We start from the raw sequence: 18,437 nt of genomic DNA on the forward strand, positions 1-18,437 counted from the left end.
AATGAGGCAAGAAGTCATTTAAAAGTGCCCACATTCCATGACGTGACTCACGAAATCTAAGTGGAACTTTTGTACATCCTAAAACCCAAAGATTATTCGAAAATTATCTATATTATATATTATCGCTTTTCCTCTTAATTGTTTTTTTATATTTAGTTAAGTGTTTCTGATCTCAGTGAATTTTTTAAGCCCGTTATTTTTCGAGACAATAAGGAAGGCTAACATCCCTCATGAAAGACTATGTATAGTATATATATTTCTATATATACATATATAATATGTGCAAGTCGATGACCGGCGGATGGATGAGTACATTCGCGAATGCAGGTCGCAGATTCGGAAGGTCGCTTCCGCGCAACGCACCGCGGCGGCCCTCGGCTCGCCCTCGACTCGGCACTCGCCGCCGGCCTCCCGCACTCGCGTCCGAGCCTTCGTCGAAGTCGCACGATATGGCGAACGCGCCCTGAACACACGACATCCGTAAATCGCGTGTGCTGTGACATTGCCCAAACGTGGACTCACTCTTGACTAGCGACAAGACAATGTATCGGTAAGTCATCATCAGCTATCACATGAACATCTCCGGCTACGCCGACTTTCAATATTTTGGAGAGAGCAATTTCCAAGTTCTCTGCGATTTAATTTTTACTAATCCATATTTTATTTACTTATGCAAAGGAAATAATCGTTCTGTTTGATTATTTGTTTCAAAATATTGATTAAATTATAAACTGTTTAAACACCGATAAGAAATCTTAATGCTAATTAAGGTTTCCCTTTTTTTAATTACTTAAATATTGGCGCATATAATAGGGATTAATTTTGCGCGCCTTGACAGTTAGTTTAACTAGAAAATGGCTGCGGTACTTGTCCGGCCGACCGCGTCATCTGTGATAGTCCTGAATTGTTCGACGATGGCAACGGGAATAAACAAAAAATCTCCAAGAAACTAATGCTTCTCCAGTTGCATTCAACTGCCATTCCTCAAATCCAGAGCGTAGAACAGACGAGAAGAACTGGCAATAAACTCTCCGTCACTTGTTCTAAATCGCCAAGTTTTTTTGTTTTACTTGTTGTTAGATGTACGCTACACGTCCTGCCTAGATAGTTCTTGAAGTGTTTTATCCGTGCGGTTTCCTGGTGTTTTTATAAGTTAATTATATACAAAGCAATAAGTAGATGTAAGAATTTTAGATTTCAGTGGGTACATTCGACATATTATGTTCAGGTCGCTACTTAAATACAAAATGTACAACAATATTATGTAATGAAAATATAGGTGCATTATTACGTATCCTTTGATGTAAAATTAAACAGTTATTAGCTACTGTTTGAGTACTTGCTTATTAAGTGCAGGGAAATACAATGTCATTTGCAACTTGAGGAAAATGTAATTGATACTTACGATGACAGCTCGTTCCGCAAATACCTAACTCGCACACATCACATATTAACACACAGCAGCGGATAACATCAAGTAACGAGAAAGATTCAACACTTTACATTTGGCTATCGGCAAAGTTTAGGCTATTGTCTTTGTTGGTCGTAGTAGTATTCATGCGTGTTTCAAACCAAAATAGACGAATGATTTATGATTGGGATCAAGGATTCAGTTTTAATGTTAAACCTAATTAAAATATTATTAATAGTAATTGCGGTTTAAGTATTTTTTGCTCTCAACGTTTTAAATATGACTTTGTATTCTTGGTCATGGAATCATGGATTGAAACATTTTAACGATCCGTTAAATGAAGAAAAAATACGACAACATATTTTTAACTGCCAAATAAGTAGTAAATAATATACTTAAAATTTTTGATTAATTACGAAGATGCTGGTAAGGTTAATTTATCATAGAATGACCTGTATCAAGGGTAGCCTGCAAGTCTTATAATTTAATTAGATAGTAATTCATGAAGGTACATGTAACATTTTATTTTACTATTACTTCATGAATTAATTTATGTTTATAAGCTTTTTAGCGTATTTGAACCAAAACAATATTTTTTAATCTCATGTTTATTTTTATAGTTCCTATAATTCGACAACCCGCTTATGTAATTAAAAGTGTAATTGAGGTGCGCGCGCGTCGAATACTGAGGTACGTGAAAAATGTGGAGTGTTGTGCAACACTGTCGCTGTTCATTCTTTGTAGCATTTACAATTGTTCGTATATGACCATACATTTAGCTAAAATATACGTACGTAGTTAATGAATGACTCTGCATATGTTTTAGTGCAAGGAAGCATTCCACTAATTTTAAAATAAATCATTTAGAGATGGGTATTCACGCAGACAAAGATGCGCTGTCGTATGTATAGTATTCGTTACCCAGGTTAAAAGTACTAAAAATCTAATATTTCATTTATGATTTAAAACGTAATCAACCCATGCTACGGTGAATATTAGAAGCCGGCAATATTTTCACTTTCTTAGAGTACTCACTGTGAATATGAAACACGATGTTTCCATGGGTTACGTGTACGCTCTGGTGTTCGTCAATGCTGTACTATAATACTTTTCTTAAATAATAGAACCATTTGAATAGAAAATACTCAAAGAGAGAGAGAGAAAAACTACTCCCAAATTTTGATTCTGACTCTAAAGACAGATACATCCAAGTTTTTCATTTCAACGTTTAAAAAGTGGTAATGTTTACTATAATATTGATTATAATAATTGCTATAGCTTTATTAGGCTCATCATACAGTGTTGTTATATTAAAATAGGCATAATATCAGATAGGCTTGAATCGAGTTTTATATCCTTAAAACCTACATTTTTTAACTAAAAAACGAATAGCTGAGAATTAACATTTATTTTAAAAACTAAACACTGAACTAAATATAAATTAGTTTATTATATATTTAAAAAGTAAATTAATTAAAGAAAACCGTACGTAGCCAGAACTTCACTATTGCTACGTCGCGTCGTTCAGATGTGGTCGATGCTCAGTCATTACAACAAATTCCCAGAAATAACTTTATTAAATAATTAATAGAAATTTTCGCAAAAGATGTCGCTTGTACAGCTGGCCATCAATTCATTAATATTACATTACAATGAAACAACCATGGACCACATACTCGTAGACTTGGTATCATGTTTATAAATTTTGAAACCCAATTATTATAAGATCTTTGAATTCACCCAAAGTCTAAAAGTACATGACAATAATGATTAATACAATTAATTACGGTACGGCACTTAATTAAAAACGGCAAGAAGAGGTAGTCATAATATTGTTAATATCTTTTAAACTTAACGATATGCTCAAAAATGACTACTACTTGGAAATCAATGAACCTAGAAAATGTATTGAAAGTAGGTCAGAGAGGAATGAAGAGCGCGTGCCAATTTCGCATCAACTTTCAATATGCGTGGGTCATATCATTTTGTCAAAAATGACAAACATGAAACTTGTCTCTTGTCAGGAATTTAATTAAAAATCGAAATGAATCAGTGTTACCGTTACGATCGGCTATCGGCTTTACCGTTAGCGCACGGAGGCAGAAGTGCGGTCTGATATAGCTTTTCATTCCAATGACCGGACCGACAGAGACTTTTATTAGAATCTCAATGTATTAATTAACATTAAATATTATCTTAAACATATACACAAGTGGTCCTGTCTCGGTGAAAGTGTTCTAGTTGAGGAGTCTTTGTTTCGGTGGCCTTGTGCTGGTCATGAGATCTGGGACACTTACTCTGTGATAGTCTGTCTCTCAGAGCCACTGACGACTGCTTTACCTTTCTCTTTAACTTTTAGTAGGGATGCCTTCACAAAAAAAAGATACGCTCGTCGGGCACTCAATCGTCTATAAATAGACGATTAATCATAAGACATTTGAAAATAAGGAAGATTTCTCAACAAAATAATAAACGCGAGGTCAAAGTTGCAATGTTTTGACAATACGGAAGGTTGCGGCTGAACAATGATGTTACATAAAAGTATTGAAGAATTTGACTAAACGATTAGAATACCCTGACATTGAACGAGATTAGAGGCCAATGAGGCCACTTACGCTCCTCACTTTGAATAATATAACTGAAAAGGAAAACGTTAGAGGCAGAATTCTGCAAGACGTTAGCTCAGATATACCTACTGATCAGCCGGTCCTGGCTCGTTCATCGTTCGGTTGTTTCATTTACGAGCCGCGTTAAATTATGTCCAGCGGCGACCTCGGTTACTTAACGATTGTCTTAGAACGAAAGTATGTTGCCTAAATCTACTGCTGTTGCCTTATTTTAGGGTAAACTCTTTTTCATAGAAATTACGAATTACCATGAAGATTAGCGGATGTTATGCGTACGATTACCCGATTGACTTGAGCCACAAATCGACGACGTGTGTCAGGAGTTTGGGTCAGATGGGCAATTTGCCTACAAAAAGAAATGATCAATGAAACAGACACAAAATGGTGTTTCGCCTATGCCCCGTTTGGGTGTTGCGGTTGTCAGCTTGCTCTATGAATATCTCTTATGTTATCTATCGAAATGAAACCATAATGAATACAAAATCTAGTATGTTATGTGTAACCGGGAAAACCTAATGATTTGGTTTTGTATTCGGTTCTCGTACTTTTGTGAAGGTCGTCGCTAATGTCACCAGGTCTTACACTTATTGGCTATAAAACAATATTTTAATTGTATATATAATGTTTAAAATAACGTGAATGAGTGTGCGAGAATAATATTTTTTAGAAATAACCCTATAAGACTAGATAGAAGTCAAATGTATTTCAAAATAAAATAAAAAAAAGAAGAAAAACATTTCTTCGCTGAGGACAGGATTCGAACCTGCGCGGGTAGAACCCATTGGATTTCAAGTCCAACTCCTTAACCACTCGGACACCTCAGCTGTGATACTTGATGCAAATTGTCTATAAACATATTTAGTACGGACTTTAGGACATTACATTTAATATATTTTTCTTTATCATTATCAAGCTTAACGCGGTTATCTCTATATTTCAAACAAAATTTTAGATGTGTCTTCAAGTACAAACTGGTAATAATGATAAATCCTCGCAACTTAAGTTGTATTCTATACATAGTCAAATCGTAGTTCATTTAGTAGTGAATATTTTGTAAATGAATTGGTTGTCAAAAGACATTATTTCCTCATTATCAGTGCATCGTCGCATGCAGGCGTTGTGCGTTGATTTAACGGCATATTTGTCAATGACCCACTTCAATACAATTATGAGCGCACATACCACCGAATGGCCTAATCTTAATACATGCGTCCTTATTGATGAAGTTCTAAGGTGTGATATTGTGTGAAATGTAAAGGCTTTTTTATTTTTCTTATATATATCAACAGTGCAACAATGGTACATTGATATATTTACAAAAGTCTAAAAAACATTAAATACTTAGATTTTTACTTATTCGCAAAGTGTAATTGGGGATTGGGAGTCCCCACTAGCGTGGCAATTGATTCAAATCGACATTTGTTACAATTTCAGAATATATGTATTTATCTGGATAAACACCTACTCGTGCTTCGCTTGTATTTGTAATCAGTGGCTATTGTTCCGAGGCGTCCTTATTAAAACACTGCCCATGACAAGTCTGCGTCTTATGTTGACATTATTGCGTATAATGATGACTCCAGTTAGCGAAACTTGTTAAATTCATCCACTTTATAAAGTATTGAGGATGTAAGGATGTGTCATCGTTCATAACGGTGTCAAGACGTCAGTAGAGACAGCGTTAAGACATTCAAAAGGTGCTTTATTGTTTCTCGCAATATGCCACAATTTATCACGGCAAATATGCATGACTTTGCCTATTTACTGTGATTTGTTCGATATAATTTATTTTGCAAACTAATACGTTACAATGCAGACGTGATTATATTTTCTAGAGCTCAAACCTGCAACCTTCCCTTTACCCTAGAATTGTAATGATTTCATCTCACGTAATAACATTCGATCCACACCGCTGACTCATCGGATGATCGCATTACTTTTTGCTCATCTTTTTTTCAACTAAATTAGTAAACAGTTCCAAGGACCGGTTCAGAGACTTCTTGCAATTGTATATTTTACCATCAGTTTTAGGATGATAAAGATAGATGCATCCTTGAAATAAGTGTACTTAATCTTTATTTGTTAATTATATTAAATTTTGCATAAACACCTACTCGTACAACAAAAATAAGCTATTTCATAGAATGGCACATCTTCTGGTGAGCTGAGTTGTCAACGGTGTAATACAAGAGACTAATAAATATTTATGGGAGATTCTTATTGTTGTGTAGGGCCAGTAAATCACATACCGTCCGCACACGGACACAACCTTAGGTAATATTCTAAGTAGGTTACGTCATGTGAATTACGATGAAAGCCTTAGAGCCACTGCGACGTTCCGGAGGACATATATACATATACAATATATTCCATCCTCATCGGGTTACGTACTAACCTGGACTTATCTATAACCGGGTTATAGATACAATCTGTATATAACAATCTGTCTCAAAGTTGGGAAGTTCTCAGTGTCTTTGTCACGGACATAGCTTCGTTATTAACTTCCTCTGTTTTTATGTTAACTACGGTTAAATTTAATCCGACATTTTGATATGTTCGTCTCTCCGTCTAAATTAGGGGAGACCGGGTACAAAAGTAACGGCGGGTCGAAAGTAACAATTGCTCTCTAGATTCATCCAATGGGCGAAAACAGCTTCGCCGCCGCCAGGCGATAGCTGAGAGTGCCCCCCTCACTTGTAGTTAGTCGCCACGTACTCCACGCACTGTTAGGTTGTGTGAGAGGATACTATGTGTTTTTACAAACCAAAACTAAGTTTTTCGATATTTTGTTATTTAATGTTTACATAGTCGTAAAAGGATGGTAGTAATCTGAATGTTTGCATATCTATTTTTGATTAGATTGATTGTACATTGTTTAAATTTGTTTTTGTTTAGCACATTCCGTTTTTAAGTTATATTTCATGTTTCAACAAAAATGAGGAAGGGTACAAAAGTAACATAGTCCTATGGGTACACAAGTAACAAACAAACCTAGCAAGATTTTTGCTCAAAAAGGAACTAAACTAAAGTAGGTGCAGTAACCTCAGAACGTGGAAGATTAGGAACTGTTGCTGTTGCCATTAATGCTCAAGGAGGACACATTCCTCCTATTCGTATTCCCATTTAAACAATTCCAAGACCACATGATTCTTGAGGGTCCTGTTGGTTGTGCCGGAGCTGGCAATGCTAGTGGATGGATGCAGAATGCAGAACTTTTACTTTTTAAATAAATAATTGTTGATTAAACATATAATATTGTATTAATTACCAACCTCTTCGTCTTGTTACTTTCGACCTGCCTACGTGGTCGAAAGTAACAACTGATGATTTTTTTTAAACTCTCTATTATTCATATAAAACACACCATAGTAAAATAAATCGAGCTGCTAGTGTAAAGAACATAAACTGAATTTATATATGGTTATATTAATTTAATGACAATATTAAAACCTAGCCACAAATCAAGTGTGAAGTACAAAGTGTTACTTTTGTACCCGGTCTCCCCTATGCCTCACGAAACCAACTAGACAGGCTGTAAGTGTGACGCTCGCGCATGCGTCGTTTGAATGTTAAAACAACTGAATTTACTGACGTATGGCCAGCGACGGCGCTTACGCGACGCCCATTCACAACAATCTCATTGCCTCTTCATTGTCTTTAGTTTTATTTATTTTTAATATGACAATATACAGAACACATAAACATTTAGGACTTATTTAATATCAATATAATGTTAGCCGACAACTTTATATGTATATTATACATATATCCGAGATTTGCGATCGAACAGGCACGTAACGTTAAAGGTTCATACACTAAAATTAGTGGTAGTTTAGTGGTTTCTGAACGATAATTCATATTGCGAAATAAACATTCAGAAAACAACCATTTATAATAAGTGCGGACAATAGAAATCAAAATGTATGTAATCTTTTATATTACAATTTGGAATTTGATAAAAAAGTCCGTTGCGGTCGTAATTTACGCCGTAATAGTTATTTTATTTATCGGAATGTCAGTATAGATCTATGCCTTTACAATTCTGCACATAAATTAGGTATTGGGACCGCTAACGAATTTTGTCATTGTTCATATTAATGATAAAATTAGAATTTAATGATGAAGGCAGAGTTTGTCGCTTAACACGAGGCAATCAAACGTTGATTGGGAAATGATAAAAAGTAATAAAGAGGAGTGTTCAACGACTTGTCACGGCCGGCGCCGGCGCCTCCACCGGCTCTCGACTTTTTCATTTTCAGTTCACTGATCTGTACTCGGAGCATTCAATTCACAATTACATTGACATAAAAAAATAAAACACATCCAACACGATTATATTAATAACTTTTTTATAATATTTTTTGTACGATGATATAAATTTGTGATAGTTCTAAAGAACTATTTTTATACTACAATTTGTTTTCATAGTTTATTTGACCAGAAAGTACCTAAGCAAAACTAAAAGCGAAATAAGTTTTTGAGCTATATACGGTGTTATGTAAGTGTAAGATTATAATGTTATTGAACAATAGCGTGAAATCGGTAACTTTCCCGCGCCGGGTGCGCTCGCGCTGGTCGACAGAGGATTGGCTCACGTCTATTCACTATTGATTTATTTATGAATAATTACAGATACAGAATTATGCCCTTCATTCATTGTGCTATCACTTTATGTTTCGTTTGAACTTAATAATTTTTAAATCTTACTTCCTACTTCTGCATTAAAACTTCTTCAAACTATATAAACGACGTCAAGGTCATTATTTAATAACTAATTCCCATTACATCGTACCGGAAATAGAGCCACGAAGGGGCCTAAAAAACACCGTGTGAAGTAAATAGTAGGTGGACAATACACATTCATTGTCTAAATGTAATCAAACAGTTTATGGCACGTAATGAAGAGTCGCGACCCGCGGATGTAGTGGAATCCGATGTACTATTTTTATCTTAAGTCAGCGGGATGCGAGTGCACCCAGCCTCCGCAGCCATTATCTCGATTGCTCTCGGAATAGATCTGTAATCATGCATAATGCAATTCCCTACATGGATTATGTTATTTTTTGCTGAGTTTCATTCCAAGTCAGTTCCTTCGATTTGTAGGACTGCATAGGTGCGCGTACGTCGACGGAAGAAAAAACCAGTCGGTTAATGAGATCCGGACTTAGCTAAGCTAAGTTTAAAATTAAATAAATTTTTATTACGATACCTAACTTTGAACCGGTTCTAATTAATTTATAGAACAGACGAATTATAAAAACAAAGGCTTCGGTTAATTGTTTAGTTTGTATTAATCAATCAATATTCTAGAAATGCGCTCAGCTCAGATTGCTAAACTCCAGAGTATACTCAGACTGGTTTACTACAATGGTATTTCTCATGAAAAGTCTACAGATTTTAAAATGATCAAATCCAAATAATACGGACGATTAAAATTGCTGTGGAATCAAAAAGCCTTAACACGTATTTGTTGGACGTTATGTTTTAATAATTAATTTGCGGGTCACTCACACTTATACATTTGTACAATTATTACGTATACATAAATATTGGTACTCGTATATAATATAATTTTTATCCATGATTGTTTTAAAGAGTGCTGAAGGTATATAGAACCGTACGAACGTGTGATTTTGATGTATTTTTAAATTTAATTGCTTTTAACACTTATTAGCGAAGTTTAGTGTTGATATATAATATTGAATCTGTTACATTGGGTTAGAATGGCGCGGTACGCGAAGCGATTCTGCGTAAAAACGTTATTTAAATATTACATAAGCGGTCGCTTTGCAAGATTAGGCTTGAAGACGAAATAATATGTATGAATGGCTAGACTTTCACACGGAAGTCTGTGGGGCGAGTGTCGAACCCACGGCCATCATTCAATTGGGACGATTGAATGATTGACCGGACACTCGGTCACTGCGCCGAGGCCGCCTGCACACCGACGGCGCTCTGCTACTCCTCGCTAGAAATATGCATTGCTATAATAATAAAGCCCGTTTTATTTCCAATCATGAGCAAATTATAATACACAGCTTACATACATTGCTTTTAAAACACAGATTATTATTTTACATTTTTAAACATTTTTTATCCTAGCTTCCTTCAGTACCGTCGATCGGAACCCCTTCGGAGCCTCCTCCAGCTTTTTCAAACTAACTCTGTCTATGACTTTCTTTCTCCATTCGTTTCCTGCTACCGCTTCTATTTCTTCTATCCACCTTTTTATGGGCGACCTCTTCTCCTTCTTCCTCTTGGTCCTTTGCATACCAAGTTGTCTTTAAGGTCCACCTATTACCTGTGTATCTTGCTATATGCCTAAATTCACAATGCACAGTGAATAAAAATATCATAATTAATTTCAAAAATGCAATCAGAAGCTGGACTTACGTCTTATAACTGCGCCGGACTAGATTGTCTAAATTAAGTGGGTCGTGCGTTCGATTTCGGGGAATTGAGACGCGACAGTTTGAAAGTGAAAGATGTGCAATTGGTGCTTGAGGCACTTTATCAATATAAGCATCAATTCGTTCTCATTTATTTCGATTTAGATTTATTGATACTCGTCAGGCCGTCACTCAACTGTCTGTTTGTTAAGTTGTATTAAAATAAAAATGTATTATGATCAGTTAAAAGCATATGCTGGCGAAGGAGACCCACAACTGGCGAATTAATAGTTTAATTCCAAAAAGTCCAAAACACTCGTTTTCCTGTGTCAGTAGAAGTATGTACAATGTACATAGCAGTCTGCAATTGAGCGAGTTACGTCAGGTATCTCATCTAACGGGGTTATTGACCAGTGCATCGCTGCTTTTTTGCAGGGAAGCCTGCGTCTGCACATTCTCGATCCCCGGCCCGAGATCCAGAGCGATAACTATATCTGTATCTTAGCTAAAACTAAAACTCAGTTACATTCTGCTTTTAAGATAAGATTCAGTCGTCGATTCGTATGTGACACAGGTTTCCGGTTAATCTGCGGCTACATGATTGAGATTTTTTATAAAAAATGTTTTCGTTTGTTTCAGATCAAAAGGCGGCATGGTGTCGCCAAGGTATTGCTTAAGCTTGTTTGTGGCGTTGCATATCACTCTCTCTGATGCCGGTTAGTATTTCCCGATGGTATTTTAGCACTCAAATTATTATTCTCCTTGAGTTTTCTAATACGAGAAAACTTTCTTGGAAGTTATTAAGAATGCATTATAAAATATAGCTGCTATAAAAACTTGAAATTAACATACATAATATTATACTTGCATTACAGCTATACGAAAGTTATCAAGTTTCAATTTCAACTTGTTTTTTTGGACTATGTATAATCTAGGTCGCATATTATTTGCAGACGTTATAATTTTCAGTCAGGTTCTCGTATTACCGTCGAATTCAATGTGTGATGCATGTTCGTTCGTGATTAAGTAACTTGTCGTTTATCGCTAATTAGAATAGGACGGATGTACAGACAGGTATGCGATTCCCATGCTTACTAGACATGGGGCTAGGGGGTGCGGGTCGTGGGGGGAGGTGCGATCGAGCCGGACCGGCGGCATTCCTCGCGTGACTCAGTCGGCGTTGTGGTATGTAACTACCACCGCTTTATTTGCGGTATCTGCTAGGATAACCAAGGTCGCCCCGCAAGGGTGAGTCTTCAGAGATTTGGCTGGATCACGGCCATAGCCACAACGCGGTTCGAAAGAAGTTTCAAATCAAAATTATCTTGTTTTGCGCTATCCAAGAGGAATGCAAGTTTCTTTTAATTGAATATGTTTTTATTAGAAAAATCTTAGTTTAAGGATCAGTTGCCATTATAGGAACATAGAGACGTGGGGACGAAGAGAACGTATTTAGTTGCGCCATTGTCAATTGTTGTTCACTAATTCGATACGCTAATTATTTTGAATGCGACACATTTCTTTGTCTTCTTCGGCGTGTTTATTTTGTCTGTTTGACTTCTATTGTTATCGAGTTACTAATTGCTTTCCCGCGTTATAATTACCCTTTTAAACCATTGTAAACACTTAGGTCTTTCAATATAAACTAAATAACGTCGTCTAAACTGCCTAAATGATGAAAAGTGTACTTGTATCATTCGTAACTTAAGAACATGGGAATATTTTATTTCTCTTTACCCGAAAAACACAACTATTGCCAATAAAAGCTGCGCGGTCTTTTTACATGGAGGGCGACTTCTAAACATTGGATTACTTCACAGGCATTTCCGGTCATAAGCTTATCAACTTTATGCCATTTCGTCCGACGTCGTGGAAGTATTGTGGGGCATACGTGACATTTGCGTTGCCGGCTTATCGCTACCACGTACTCAGCTATTACGTACTGTACTTCTTTTGACACTGTTAGTTTTCTCTTATAAAATATCATAGTATATTAATGAGGGTAGGTACTATTGTTCTCACCAAAGGGTAGTTCACGGCGTGATTAAGGACGCTTTAAAACTTATTAAATGATTTTTGTTTACTTATTTGAGTTAAGCGTTAGTCCTTACGATGGTATTAATATGTGGCGCCAATCGTGGCGAAATATGATTATGTAATATTTACTTGTACAGAAGCCGGAAAATTATATATTTAGAGAAATAACTGCGACAGGAAGGCTCTGACGGAGTAATTAATGAAATTAACATGTGTTTGCCGCGCGGCGCCACTGCTGCCTTTGGAAAGTTATGTTTTACGTTTATTTTGCGATAAGTAATATGACATTGATTTGAAAAGAATTATACGGTGGAGGCCAGTATGATATGCATGAAATTAATCCATTGTAATAAACATTATGATGGAAAATTTCGACGCTGTCAGGTACACTACAAATATAATTAAAATTAATTATAAGGTAATATTGAATCATCCCTGATGATATATTATAATAATAAAAGCAGCAGAGACACGGAACGATAGGGAATAGTACGGGGCGAAGGTCTATCGATCGTTGGCGTGTCACCTTGTATCTCTCACCGCTCTACCGATGCCAGGCTACAACGAAATTATACTGTATTACGTAAATGTACGCTATACATTGAGTTTCGTGTATGGGACTGAGGTAACTAATTACTATACTAAGAATACGTCACGAAAGATTCTAAGAAAAATATTATTCGCCAAAGCGAATGAGTTTTAGAGTGAAGAGTGGGGAGGTTTTCTTGCGGACGTCGAGGCATCTCAGTTGTCAAATGAATCAATACAGAGAAAACATAAGATAAAGAACTTATAAGACGCCTGACGTGCAATGAAACAGTGACCCAATGTTTATGTCTTTTTCTCCGTTCATAATTTCCGATGTATTTATGTTATGGAATAATTTAATTTATTTGTTACCAACCAGTGCCCGAATCGAACAATTAAGACTAATGGGGTGCACTATAGTCGTATTCTAAGCGATAGAGATAACAATCTCTTCGTTCTCTTTCGCATTCTTTTCGTGTCGAATGAGATTTCGATATCCATCTTATGTTGTTGGCAAAAATAGTATCTTCCGATTGCGAGAATAAATTTTCTGATAGATAATTGAAGATAAAAGATTAATGAAGATACACGTTAAAAGTAAAAAGCGAGATTCGAGGGCGAGGTCAAATGCGAATGCCAGAGAACAACGCACGACGTAATATGATGCCGGGTGACACGCAATATTCCAGGAAGAGAACACTTCTACGAGAACGGAGACGATCGTTTACTTCAACACTATCGCAACCTTAAGCCGACAGGTCTACGAAAGTCTAGTAAGTGGAACACATCAGAATTAACGTGTTCGCCTCATAAGTCCACATTACATAAATTGGGTCGAATAAGGCATGTTTGTTTAGCAAACGTTAGATTCCTGCTCGCACTTCGCAGCGGCGCACGCGCGCTCATCCGTGTGTAAAACGTTACACATGCGTCAGTGTGCAACATGCACCGGTGACGTAATCAAACAAAATCTTCATTTTGCAACATTTACTTTTACTGCGATAGCATTATTATAGAAGTTAACGCGAGCCTAATTTTATAATAAGGTTTACAACATTTTAAAATTTGATTATTAAGACCTAATCAGAAGTAGGAACCCAAATAATTTGCGAAAGCAAGCTTAAGCTAATGCTCTCTTAACCTCCGAACGGATATCAACAAATACCTAGTAGGTACCTATAATTTAAAAACATGCAGTAATTAATGTGCAGATGAGAAAGTATGTCGTGTTGTCATAAATGAAAGTAAGCAAAGCCATCAATATTGAGAACACTCTTACGGTCGCTGGATCTAGAACATAAACACCTTTTACGTTCAACTCACATTTCGCTCTTATCGACCGCGATTCACTACATCACTCACATTCTGCATTCAGTGATATCTGTCAAAGCTGAAATAACCGCCGAAAGAAGCTCCCCTACAGAACGATTAGCAGAAAGACACGCTCACCATTTGCTTTGCCATGTGCATTTGTATTACCAACGTATTTTTATGCAAACTAAAGGTTTATAAATCGCCTCAGAGCTATTTAACATGTAAAGCTTGCTTTTATTTTACGTAATGAATTTAACGATACATGTTTATTTTTAGGTCCCGTGGGCCCACTGCCAAATGTGACGAGTGTGGATCTGGGACTGAAAGAGGGTTGGTAACATATATTATGATGTAAACCTGCAAAAACTGAATATAATAATTCATGCATTTTGCGATAAATAACTCGGTCTAAAAATGTTACTCTCCCGTAGGCAGCTGTGCCTTAGGCGATGTGGTGTACTTACCCGGAGACGAGTTCCCGGGTACAAACCCTTGTGAACGCTGTGCGTGCTCTGGAGGGGAAGTGCGTTGCGAGAAGCAGCGCTGTGAACCGCGCCCTGGCTGCAAAGCCGTTCATCGCCCCGACCACTGTTGCCCCACCTACCAGTGCGGTTAGTTCTATATTTCTACGGAGATCTGATCTTCATAAAACTTTAACGAATGACTATTAATGACTTCTTCTTGATAATTTCAGAGTGTGAACAAGAAGGGCACGTGTATGGTAACGGCGAAAAGCTCGTTGACCCGCAGGACCCATGCCGCGTGTGTTACTGCCAGGGCGGGGAGGTGGTTTGTCGCCGAATCGCTTGTTTCGTTCGGGACGATTGCCAGCCGCGTCTCGTTCACGGCCGATGCTGCCCAGAATACGACAATTGCCCTCTCAGAGGTATTTTTTTTTTTAATAATAAAATTTAAAATAAAATTTTGGATCAGAATATATGCATGTATAACCCAAATTCAAATATCTAGTATTTCTTATTCTATTAGTAACAACAGATTACAAAATTTCAGGTGTGACATCAGTACACGGAGTTTCGACCACCCTACCGCCCAAAGTTAACACGAGTGCGGTGTTCCCTCCTCCCGGACCTATCAAGCCAGGCTTCACAATCAAGGAGATCACCCCGGTCTCGGAAATTCCGGTTACGGACGTTAAAGTAAAAGAGATATTACCTTCACCGAATATGGATGTCGATGAATATTCTTCCTCCAAATCTCCATTGATTCCACGTGAAGTGACTTCCGAGACAAGCACAATTGTCGATGCAAACGTTAAGGCAAAACTTCCCGTAAACATTGAAAAGTCCGAACAAAAGCCTTCACGTGAAGAGAATGTACCTAATAATGACAACGGTGACTCCACGCCATCTAAAATAAGCTTCTCCACACAAGATTCAATTAACAGTGAAATATATCCTTCAAATATTCCCTCCTTAATACTGATGGGACCTCCCTCTGAATCCATTTCTTTAAACTCTCTGTCCACAAAGAGTCCCGTTCTTGAAGAAGAAGATTCTTCGTTATTTGATCACAACCCCGCATTTCCACCAATACCTGACGATCTTTCTGTGCCTGGTAATCACGAAGATGAAATTCTTCCGGAACAACATTTTGACAACGATCAAATATCTGGTATTAGTGATATAATGGTAACAAATGACAGAATAATAACAGATGCTCCTACTGTTAGAGAATCAACGACAAATATCTTGTATACGACAAAGGGTCTCACTGTGACCACTGATAATTTAATAGGTACAGATATTTCAACAGAAAAAAAAATTAACAAAATTGAACTTTCAAGTACTGATTCTTCTACAAAAGAAAATCCTATGATAAATCTCAGATCGGTATTGCCTACTCAAATCCTTAATATCCCTTCGTTTATTACCGACGAAACCACTGATGATATAGACACCACTACTGATGACTCTCAACTACAATCATCATCTGAAAAAGGCGTGGAAATTGTTAATGACGATGGTCTTGATCGCCAAAGCAGTAGAAATGAAACTGATACAGACTTTCAAACACCAAAATCTGAAGAAAATTTTACCAGTTATGAATCTAGTACTGAAATATATATAGGTAACCAACCGAGCTCTATATTAATCGAATCGAGCGATCAAAACCCTCATGATGTGTCTGATAACATTTCGGATAATACCTTGGCCTCGTCGACGGTAGGCGCATTAAACGTGGAAACAGAATTTGATATGACAAGTTTATCTAGATTGGAACCTGATAAAGAAACTTCATTTGAAAATATTGAAACAACAGAATTTATGTTTACATCTTTCGGTTCTCATGAGAGCGCGACTGAGGAGGTAGAGCTAATGAAAATGTCGACTGACACAGAAAAGAGCTCCGCGCTCATTAAACCATCTCAAGAAAGAAACATTAACGTGCTAACAGACTTAATCAATTTAGTTGGTGATGTGGCATCCATTAGTGACCATACCGATAATCCCACAAAGTCAGTGGGTGGCTCGACAACAATTTCAGATTCCGAAGAACTGATTCCAGTTAACCTTGGCTATAAGAGTAAAAACAACAATTGGAATTTGAATTCAATTACTGAAATTCCACATAAAAGCAAAAATACGCAGACTTCTAAGACGAAAAACGTGGAAATCGAAGACGATGACGAAATTGAAAATATTACCGATTCTCCGCCACCGAACGATAAAATTGAACCTACAACTAGACGACCCGTCATAGATGACGTGTCTGATGGTCAACAACAAAACTTTAGCGGCTCCGTGGAGAATAAAGATATTGAAATTATTACTCGGGCGTACGTGCCGACTTTTAACAAACGTCCTACCAAAGTAATATTGGGCAATTCTAATGAAGCCCTATCAGGTTCTCAACTATCAGAGAGCGGCAACGCAACATCCGATGCCTCCGATGAAGAAAAGGACTCAAAGCATTTAATCTTGACCTCGAATCACCGAGATGTCGCGACAACGCAGTCCGTGGAAGAGACCGATCAGCCTCTCGACGGAAGCCTCGCTCAGTGAGGAGCTTGGATAAATCCTCGGGAACCTCAATTACACGATTACTGTTTCTAATCGAAATATTTCAGAGACTATTAGTTTTACGGATTTATTTGAATTGTCAATTGTGAGCGTAGAATAACTATTTATAACTAAGTAGCCACCCGAGAGCTGGTTGAATTTATATTGTATTAGTTGGACAAATTATTTATAAAGATAGATTAATGACGCAGGCGTCGCGTCTCGTGTTTAAGTTATTTATTTTAGTGAGAAACGTGAATCGATTAACTAAGCTAGTCATTATGTGACGCCGGGAGGCGCCACGTTGCCATTCCCGCTAGCTATCGAGCCGGCACCGGCGTACGTTCCATTTCCTATAACCGATATTGATATACATAATTGCTCTCCGCAACGCTCACGCTAGTATTACCGAGTGAGACGCTGTCGTGTGTCGTGACGTCGAAGTGGTACCGACCCATAATAGTACATAGCCGTAGTTCCTCTAGGATAAATAATAATTAAACCTCTTAGCCAATCCGCGACCAATTGCAACAAAGTGTAAAACAAACTTTGGTACAAACAATAGTTAAGTGTAAAGGACTTATGAATAATTCTAGACTAGTATCGCACAAAGTGTCTACTATTGCACAATCTATGGATATTCTGATATATATTTAATCAAATATTTACTTATTATTTTATATACATTTAAGTATATTAGTGCGCTTTTATTGCGTCACGAGAGAGCTCAATATTTCAAACACTTTATACTGTTACTATTTTAGTTAATCTGAGAATTTTAGAGGGCCAACTCTACCTTGGCCCTCGATGCTGACCGGTTTCTCTTTCCTAATATACGAGCACTTGGATCGCCCTGGCTGAGTGGAGTCGCCCGATGTGCCTTCTTGCCCCGGAAGACCCTTTGAAGCGCCTTTTCCGAGGCAATAAGCGCATGAGCTCATTGTAATGTGTATTCCATATTCTCATTGGTTTTTACAAATAAAACAAATTAGACTGACTGTGTTTTTTATTACAATACTAATTCAACTCAACTACTCACTTTATATCTTTTTATAGTTCATGTTTTAGATTTTATTCGACTTGCCTTACAAATTCATCATCATCATTATCA

The 18,437-nt window shown here is 37.1% G+C and overlaps 1 protein-coding gene and 1 non-coding gene across 2 annotated transcripts; one reads left to right on the plus strand and one right to left on the minus strand.

Moving 5' to 3' along the window:
* Nucleotides 1-392: 392 nt before the first annotated feature.
* Nucleotides 393-18,323, plus strand: LOC125049359. The gene is made up of 6 exons (XM_047648576.1): nucleotides 393-550; nucleotides 11,067-11,143; nucleotides 14,583-14,636; nucleotides 14,738-14,917; nucleotides 15,001-15,192; nucleotides 15,318-18,323. Exons 1-6 carry the CDS (start codon nucleotides 543-545, stop codon nucleotides 17,327-17,329), a joined length of 2,523 nt encoding a protein of 840 aa, XP_047504532.1. The 5' UTR covers nucleotides 393-542; the 3' UTR covers nucleotides 17,330-18,323.
* Trnas-uga lies at nucleotides 4,781-4,862 on the minus strand. The gene has a single exon. It is a non-coding gene; the product is annotated as a tRNA-Ser (tRNA).
* Nucleotides 18,324-18,437: the final 114 nt, after the last annotated feature.

Source organism: Pieris napi, chromosome 5, assembly GCF_905475465.1.
Source record: "Pieris napi chromosome 5, ilPieNapi1.2, whole genome shotgun sequence".
NCBI classification, from domain to species: domain Eukaryota; kingdom Metazoa; phylum Arthropoda; class Insecta; order Lepidoptera; family Pieridae; genus Pieris; species Pieris napi.

Coding starts and splice junctions, on each gene's coding strand:
- LOC125049359 (XM_047648576.1), top strand. Junction 11,144..14,582: donor TATCACTCTCTCTGATGCCG/GTTAGTATTTCC, acceptor GTTTATTTTTAG/GTCCCGTGGGCCCACTGCCA. Junction 14,637..14,737: donor GGATCTGGGACTGAAAGAGG/GTTGGTAACATA, acceptor ACTCTCCCGTAG/GCAGCTGTGCCTTAGGCGAT.